This window comes from Sphaeroforma arctica (assembly GCF_001186125.1).
Source record: "Sphaeroforma arctica JP610 unplaced genomic scaffold supercont1.979, whole genome shotgun sequence".
In the NCBI taxonomy this organism is placed as follows: Eukaryota; class Ichthyosporea; order Ichthyophonida; genus Sphaeroforma; species Sphaeroforma arctica.
Genome location: NW_014039579.1, coordinates 18,168 through 27,639, shown reverse-complemented (window position 1 = coordinate 27,639; position 9,472 = coordinate 18,168). Strand labels below are relative to the sequence as shown.

General features: G+C 41.8%; 2 protein-coding genes across 3 annotated transcripts in view; one reads left to right on the top strand and one right to left on the bottom strand.

The window, feature by feature from the left end:
• Positions 1–312: 312 nt before the first annotated feature.
• SARC_09529 (hypothetical protein) lies at positions 313–1,780 on the top strand (the record flags this gene model as incomplete). Its single annotated transcript, XM_014296454.1, has 1 exon — positions 313–1,780. The coding sequence occupies one exon, from the start codon at positions 313–315 to the stop codon at positions 1,279–1,281; it is 969 nt and encodes a 322-aa protein (XP_014151929.1). The 3' UTR covers positions 1,282–1,780.
• Positions 1,781–1,894: 114 nt separating this feature from the next.
• The window catches only part of SARC_09528, a gene marked incomplete at its 5' end in the record, with an annotated part of 16,786 nt that continues 9,208 nt past the window's right edge, over positions 1,895–9,472 (bottom strand). The window contains 11 exons of one of the 2 annotated variants that reach the window (XM_014296452.1): positions 1,895–2,454; positions 2,779–2,919; positions 3,488–3,633; positions 4,205–4,389; positions 4,669–4,913; positions 5,431–5,635; positions 6,282–6,323; positions 6,826–6,953; positions 7,543–7,804; positions 8,552–8,703; positions 8,894–8,997. In XM_014296452.1, the coding sequence (XP_014151927.1) occupies positions 3,574–3,633; positions 4,205–4,389; positions 4,669–4,913; positions 5,431–5,635; positions 6,282–6,323; positions 6,826–6,953; positions 7,543–7,804; positions 8,552–8,703; positions 8,894–8,997 (1,383 nt within the window). In that variant the 3' untranslated portion in view covers positions 1,895–2,454; positions 2,779–2,919; positions 3,488–3,573. The remainder of the gene's footprint in view (positions 2,455–2,778; positions 2,920–3,487; positions 3,634–4,204; positions 4,390–4,668; positions 4,914–5,430; positions 5,636–6,281; positions 6,324–6,825; positions 6,954–7,542; positions 7,805–8,551; positions 8,704–8,893; positions 8,998–9,472) is intronic. The other variant, XM_014296453.1, reaches the window with a different exon arrangement.

Sequence of the window (9,472 nt, the reverse complement as noted above, 5' to 3'; positions counted from 1 at the left end):
TATACTATATACTATACTATAGTATATATATAGTACTATATATATATATATATATATATATATATATATATATATATATATATATATATATATATATATATATATATATATATATATACACACATATATATATATATATATACACATTTGTTTATATATATCTTGCCCAATGTACCCCTTGTTTTTGTATCGTATATACTTCAGACGGGAGCATGCCCAAATTATATTTGTCTCTCAAGTGGGTTCTAATTTCACGATCAGAGATGTCCATTGATGGCATTGCGTTCTGCTCATACATCACCCAACTTTCTACTGTTCACGAACAGCTCACTATCGCCTTCGCTGACTACATGTCGAGCCTTAACGACAGCAGTCGGCAAACCGTTTCATTCTTATAAATGCACTTGGTCAGGCTGCGATGAAAGCTTCCAAAATTCATACAGACTGCAAGTGCACATGTGGACTCATACTGGAGAACGCCCCTATGCGTGTGAATATCAGGCCTGTGGCGAAACGTTCGTGTCACGGCATGATTTAATTGCACACACACGCACACACTCTGGTGCACGACTGTATACGTGTGAGTTTTCTGATTGCGATGCCGTATTCACCTCACTGGATACCTTAAAAGCGCACCTGAGAACACACGCGGGTGAGTTGCCATTTGAATGCGAATATCTCGGCTGCAACAAATCTTTTGTGCTGAGGAGTCAAATGAAAACACATATGCGCACACACACTGGTGAACGTCCATTCGCATGTACTTACTCAGGTTGCGAGGCTACGTTTGAAGACGGAAGTGCAATCCAAGCTCACGAGCGTATTCATACTGGTGAACGACCATATAAGTGCGAGTTTCCTGATTGTGGGCAAACGTACATACAACAGAATCATTTACAACAACATTCAATGACGCACAGTGGCGAACGTCCTTTCGCATGTTTCTTTCCCGGATGTAATAAAACATTCAGCAGGAAGGGAACCTTGACTGAACACATGCTTACGCATGATAAACCGTATGTCTGTACACACCCTGGTTGCGACAAGACGTTTTCTGCCAAACGTTATCTGCGCAATCATTTGCGTATACACACTGGTGAACGTCCGTTTGTCTGCAACTATCCCGGCTGTGGAAAGTCTTTCAATCAAAAGGTCACCTTGACAGCCCACCTTCGTGTCCACACTGGCGAACGTCCGTACAAATGCGAGTTCCCTGGCTGTAACAAAACCTTCAGCATTAAGTCAAATATGACGAAACATATTCTCAAACACCACAAGTAAAGGTGAGGGCGATGCCACATTGTCATGCACCCTTTCATACGCACTATGCTTGTATGCTTGTCGCATGAATCTCCTCGGCTGTAGGAACGAATTCCAAGACGCAAGAATCTACGGTGGTTCATCTGGGGCATACATTATTCTCAATTAATGTGCTTTGGCTGAGAAGTTAGTGCCACACTTGGCACAGTCAATCGAGGGTGCACGCATCTGCGAGACATGGCTTTTTCATTTGGCAGCCGTACGCTTGTTGTCGCTCGCGAACGATGATGGAGACGAACAGTGCGTGCGCGTTCGACTCAAAATACCGTCGACCAGTACGACTGAAACTACACAAGCGTTGCAGATTAAACCTCAAATGACGTCTCTGGTCATTAACTCAATCGCCACTTTATAATTCGAACCAATCGCCACTTTATATTTCGAATTGTAACGCATATATGGGTAAACATGTGTTGACAACTCATCGAGCTCGCATAATTTACATAAATTTGTATATAACTAGATTTACGAAGTATCAAGTATCAGACCATTGCCCAGTACACAACGCATAAGTCAGAATGCAGGGAAGAACAGGGTACATATGTGGTTTTGTACATACATCATAATGTCACTGGCTAGGTCCTCGACTATTTTTTTCCAGTTCTAATAACACACATGAATAGAAACTTGCTCGTAGTCGTTGTCTGGAGATCGTGATACTCGGCATTTAGTACATACTGAGAATAATACTTCCGAGGTCGTATTGTGTTGGTGACCGGCCTTCGTGCTGTGGTAGCGATAGCACGTTTGTCGTTGCTCGATAATACCTGTTGGAAGCAACCCACTCCGTCTTGGGATACCAACGTGCGGGCCTTACGCTGATTTGAGGGTTTTAAGGGTTGACTTACGCTGATGCCTGGACTCATGAGATAGACTATACTATGCAGAAGTCCATATCATGGCAAACCATGAACTTCGAGTGCGTACACGAATGCTAGAAAGTGACATGCCTTCTTGTTCGATAGATACTACGTCTGATATATTCTCTATTGTATGGCCCGCTCTTTAATAGTCCTCTTCATCAGAGGGCGGTCTGCGTTTAGGTTGCTTGAAGAGGAATGATAATTTTGGTCCCGTGGAAGGTTTGGGCCGATCTTCGTCACTCTCATCATCTTTGTCACCCCCGGAATCCTCCTACAAAATAAATAAATAAAAATACAGAATGTGGACAATGAGCAGTACAATAAAACCCCAAAGGCAATCTACTATGGCCTGAAGAAGTTTCAAAAGAAAAATTGTACTACGAAAAGTATTCGTACAACAGCCCATAAACGATTAGTGGGTTCGTAATTTGACACACAACCATTGATATGAGAAAGTCACATGACCATCACGACAGACTCCGTTCATTTCTGGCTAAAGCCTTTTGGATTGCCGACTCAAGTAGGGATAATTCAGGATCACAAAACACAAATACGAAGTAGCTGCTTTCATATATCTCAACTCACGCACACTCACCCGTGGTTGCTTGTGTGGTTGCAGCAATTTAAATGATATTTTTTGAGGTTCTTCCGCCGCTAAATCATCGGCGGCTCGCTGGCGCTTTACTTTGCGCATCCGTTTGCGATCCACTTTTTCACATCCCTTGAAAAACGCTTTCTGAGAGGTCGCAAAATCGTATTTGAATGTTTGAAAAACAACCTGAGAACAGATACGTTCCGCACCTTTGATGCAGACTCAATGTGGGGCGTGTGAGACTACTAATAGAGTTGTTTGGTTTATGAATTAGAATGGGTCATCTAGGCCGAGTACCCGCGACGTAGGGCACTTTGGTTCGAATGCAACTTATGAATCGTTTATTTTTTTCTGGATACAGATCGCGTACTAGTCCGAAAAGAATAGTAACGTATTAGGTGCAAGCTTTTGAAAAGGCACAAACATGTCCATGGGTTTAATGTCAGTTTCAGATAAAAATAGTGTTCGTCCGTGACAGCACAGCATTCTTACGCGATTCAAAAGTCAATTGTTATTCATCTCAATGATGCTGCATTGACACGATACACCCCTAAGCTAGTCGAGAACCCACGCCTCAGGCTGCATTATAATGTAGAATATAAATACCACAGCCAAGGTAGCTCTATACAGTAATGCCAATACCAGCGCTGAAATGGGTTTCGCACATTTACAGACTACAAACTCTTGTTTATCACAGTAATTATCCACATACCAGTATCTTGCTGGCATTCTTACATATCTGACTGTCCTCTGGATTGAACATATGTGCGTTATTCACTAGTAATTCGATATCCTCCCTTAATCCTTGGCGAGATGTGTACACTCCGGTATCAATACGTTCCTGAGGCAATGTGGAAGCTATATTAAACGTTCATTTTAAAGACAACGCATTTCAGGTTTATGTTATTATATGGGATTCTCAGGTAGATAAATTGAATTGACGATCATATACAAATTCAAACAAACGGTACGTCTATACTAATAATAGAACACATTCTATGTTGCATGCGTTTAGTTTTTCTGAGGAATACAGAAAAAATCTTTGCGAAGGAGAAGTGTTCTATCACCCACTTATATACATATGATACAAATTCGTACACACGTATATATAAGAAAGTGCACATTTCCATTGTGTTCTATCAACATTTATACACGCAATGCCCGATATGTAAGCGAACAAGCATAAGTACATATGCACACATGCACATAAATGAATGTATAAAATATGGCCATACTTCCTATACACACATACGCATAGATAAAAGTCTGCACGAGCACGTAGAGTCGGCCTGAAAGTAGGTATATATGCACGTGCATAAAACTGATTCCAAATGCACGGTTGCATGAACTTTTACGCACATAAGTTTTACCGCACACTTAACTAAGCCATTGTACATATCAGTTGTTTGTAATACTGCAGAATACGTACCTGTACATGCTTGAGCGCAATTGGGTCGTTTATAACATCGTAGTACCCAGGTACATCCTGGGGGCTGGGAAGCACCTCGAAGGCTTCTGTGAGTTGCCCATGATCCTGCCGCCTGATATAGTTCATGATCAGCCCCATTTCTTTGGGCGTGCAATGGTCATTATATTCGTCTTCGCCACCACTATCTACAGATGAGTTGTCATAACAGAATCCAGTGTATTGTTGTGGCAGAGTTAGCCAATATAGAATTCGATTGCAAATGTTGTTAATTGTCATGCTAAACACACATGCTGTAGTTTTAGAGTTCATACATGTCGATATCAACGATATGTGGCATACCCTCCCTTCTCGTATGCTATTCAAACAACGGAATGAACTCCCCCCCAACCCACCTTCCGGGGGTGATATTTGTACATGTACACACATCTTTCCCCCCCTAAAACCCATTATGCATTGAAACATACTTTGCGACGCTTGCTTTCGTTTCCGTGACGTCCTAGATCGATCCCGGCGAGAGCTGTGCGCGTACTTATTATTATAAGTATAGTCTGTCCCGTTATTGGCATTTTCCGTACCAGTTTCAGAAGCATCCGCACTGTTGTTGCCACTATGATCAGGTACGCTTTCCTTTTTATCCTTACGTTTGTTTTTGGACTCGTGCCTGTCTCTGCTTTTGCTGCGGTCCTTATTCCGACTCTTGCTTCGTTCCCTATTCCGAGCGGATACAATTTTTATCGGAGTATTGGAATTAAACGCATTCGTACAAAATATACATCAGCACTTTGTACGCTTGAAGGCCTACGTGACTAGAAAACCGGTTGCAATCTCCTATTGAATCGGGGAGTGTTCACTCGCTGCAAAAAACTACTTTTAAGGCGGCGTTTTGACACAATTACCAACTCCACAAATGCTACATCACTGGAGTACATGCACGGGTGTGTATTTCTCATTTGCACCCGTGCGTAGTGGATATACCATGAGATGCAACACGCGGGATGTGAGACTCGTACACAAGTGCATAGGAATATACAACCTTCCCTCATCCTCACACCACCCCCTGAATACATATACACAACAACTCTAAACACACGCACACACATTGGGATATACAGCTCTGGATATGCACGCACATCACACACATATACACACGAACAAAGCACACACAAGTACATAGACACACTTACAAAAAAAAAGCACACATGGAGTCGGTACACACGATCAGTCACCTGTCTTTATCCTTCGGTCTATCCTTGTCCTTTAACCTCTCCTTTTTTGTCCTGTCTCGTTTAAACGGTATTTTGATTTTTTGAATTGGCGGCCTTTCCGATTCGGATCCAGATCCAAGCTGCAAGTCGATTTGTGGTTCGTCGGCAGGTTCCTCCACTTCAGGAGGTGGCGGTGTTTCACCAAAAGGGTCCGGGCTCGCAACGCCTGATTAGTAGAGATTATTGGATAGACCGAATAATACTATTGGTGAATGTATTGTTCAGCTACCGATGGCCGATACTCTGGATGCGAATTCGACTAGCGCATGCACAACAACGATAATGGCATACCGGCTTTAGTCACACAAATACTATATCAGAATCAGGAGGTCTTTGTCACAGGAGGTCTTTGTCGGGCACTACTTATAGGATGTGTACATGAACGGTCCATGCACTATCACAATTGAGTTAAACAGGAAAGCGCATACAGCACGAATCAACACAACAGTGCAGGAACGACTTCGGAAGAACACGCAAAATGTGGTGTATTAAACGGGTTGTATGATATGCTGTCACCATGAGATAATGTGTGGCCCATTCGCGGTACCTACAGTGATAAAATACAGCAAACACTTATGCTTTATCATAACTATCATACATGTTTCTCGCTGGGATAGAAAATATATAAAAAGTTGTGCGTAACGACACACAGAGATGTATGCACGTGCACACATGTGGTGATATCCACACATACACCGGTGAATATATAAATACAGCTACACAGGAGCAATGTATCATACAAAATCACAACACTGCACCCTCGAGAAAATACACAGACGAACGAGAATCAAACTGAGCACATGTTTACTTACGCGGCGGTGTCTCTCCAAAAGGGTCCTCCACTTCGGCGTCTTCTAAGTATTGGAAAGCGGTAATAGGAAAAGATTGAACAAAGATACCCAATTCATAATTTTTTTAAGATAGGTGAGAATAGGGTCTCATGGCGCGGCGAATAATGTGTGCTTACTTGCTTTATACTGTGCTTGGACAATTAGGAGTGTAGGTAATAAATTTCATTTATGTAGCCATATCGACGACCCACTTACTACACGGATAGAGTAAAATAAAACAGGATAACAGCTTCTGTCACATTAAAACCAACATACGACTTCAGCGAAATCATATTTATGTGCCGTTCAGATATGTGATACAACAATCTTGTTCCATCGCAAAAGACGCCTCGAAGCATAGCCACCGCGACAGGAATTGCTTCACCAACTAAATTCGTTATTGACTGACATTGAAATACAACCATCAAATACACTACCACAGATTTAAAACGTATTTCCTATATATGTATATATATATATGAGGTATACAGTATTCATTAACTGCTGCTTGTATGCTGTTCGCTACCTGGGTTCAGCCGTCTCTTCTTCGCCTCGCGTCGCTCCCTCATTTCCGACACGGATATGCCCTTGTCAACAGCAGAGAAGTAATCCTTCTCAGACACGTTCTCGTCATATGACACGGCCTCTCGCTCTCTGTGTACGGCAGGAGGTGCATAGTCAAATATATGTATGTATGTATGTATATGTGCATGTTTGTATGTATATATTTATGTATGTATGTATGTATATGCGTACAAGACATGCATATTTGCACGCATGAATAAGAGGAAGTGTGAATGTATGCATGTAGTCATTTGAGCTATACATCGCTGCCACCGTCTCCGCTTTTTTGAGCCTACATTAAATATCAACTGCGGTTGAAGCTGATTGTAAGGGAATAGCTGTTTCGTAGGTGCCGACAGCACATAACCTTCGGGCGTAAATTTTAACTCGCATCCAAATTCAGACAGAAAAATGAATATTACACACTCACACAACCCTGGTCACAAACGCTTCGAATGCTATAGATGAGCAAACATTTTACAAATCCAAACAGAAAATTACGTACACGCATACAACTCTAGCCATACGAGGCGTTTAACTGTTACACACACACACACACACACACGCTTCAAATGCTGTATACGGGCAATACATTGCCCACATTTTTCCACAAACTTGCCTAAACGCAGTGGTGGATAGCGAGTATCACACACAGCTACAGACCCCCTCCATCACATACCTGACACCCCTGCCATATTCAGGTTCTTTCGTAAGAAGTAGCGTCCTGACCTCAGCCCCCGTTTTGCGGTACACTTCCGGAATGTCCTCCTTCTTGATGAAGCGGTCTGTGATTCTATAAATAGATTCATTCTCTTGTAACTCTCGGTCCATGTCCTCAAAAATGGCTTTCTCCTCATCGGAACGCGCAAGAAAATCGTTGATTTCGTCCCAATTGTGGTAACGCACGCTCTTACTGTTGCCACTCCACTTGTTTTTTTGGACTACGTTGGGTGTAATGGTCGTTTGTATTAAAAAATAAATAAGAATATTCACTAGTTTGGACTACATTTGGTGTTGGGATCGTTTAGATCAGATAAAACCAGAAACATCCACTAGTGTAGATTGCATTGGGCGTGGTCATATATGCCAGAATGAATCAGAAATATGCACTAGTTTGGAATGCATTGGGTGTGGTGGTCCTTTATGTCATATAAATTCAGGAATATAACTAGTTCGGACTGCGTTGGGTATGGTGGTCGTTGTTAAAACAACAAGAAATTTCCCAAATCGGTGACTTTGTCTCAACTGACGACACATCCTATGTTAGCATTCCGACTGCAAGGCGGTCGTGCAGATTATTTGTCGTCAAGATCACTCCACAAGCGTATAAAAACGTGCCTTCTTTTGCCCCAATTGAATTGTTACAATGTAAGCTCCGGTTGGTTCTACTTCATGTGTACTATACTGGACTGTAGGTCCCATTGTAGTGTGACTGTCTAGTCTCCCGAATATTTAAGTATTCTCCATTTCTCACATTTCATACTATCTCAATATATATATATATATATATATATATATATGACTATGAAAATATATAGTATACATACATAAATATATAAAAATACAAATATAGATACATAAATATATAAAAAGATATATATATAGAAATATAAAAATATAAAAATATAAATACATAGATATATAAATACATAGATATATATATACTAATATACACTCTCATTCCATACCATTGCCCTGCTCGTCGCGCTCCACATCTTCGTCGTCCTGCTCGTCCTCGTCATTTTCGCTTTCGCTTTCAGTGTCTGAGTCGTGTTGTTGACTCTTTAAAACCTGCTCAAGGATGTCACGTCGCTCCATGGCTGTAGTCTGCTGATCAAATCTGGTGAGATTCCAAGGAATAGCGTGAGTTTGCAAAGAAGTACATAGCACCAGAAAAACCACATGCACACATTGAATTAAAGGGGTCGGGGTTGGCGGAAGCTGTGGAGGACATATTATTAAGAATGAGAACCACATCAACGAATATGTAAAGTCGGTGTATATATGCACATGTGGAACAGAAGCAATACCTTCCGGCCTGGATGATACGCTTGTCCATGTTAAGCTTGCGAGTGGCGGCTTCCAGCATAATCTCCTCCACACTGTTACACATGACGAACCGCAAGACACGGACCTAAACGAACAAAATGGCGCACATTAGACATCCAGTGAATTAGTGAGGGGTGCATGATTGTCTGTCCGCTATTGAACTTGGGCAAACCACGAGATATGGGCCCAAGCCAAAGAGAAAAGCTTAAGAGCTTAGGCGAATCAAGTTATGAAATGTGCATATATATTTACATGTATACACATTTATTTCCTTCACAGAATGAACATGTGCTGATTCACATGAGATTTCAACACGCGATTGTATACAGAGCTATCAATGGAAGCATCGAAAGAAGCAAAAATACAAGTGACCCCCCTTCTAACACTCACAAGCAGATACGCGCCTACTACGCCTTCCCCAAATATCACAATCTGCTACTCACGCGCATCGTCTTTTGCCCAATGCACGATGGCCGGGTGCTTGCAAATGTAAGCCCTGACATGACTATCCTATCATGAGCAACTAGACGAATACACAGATACACACACACAGACGCACG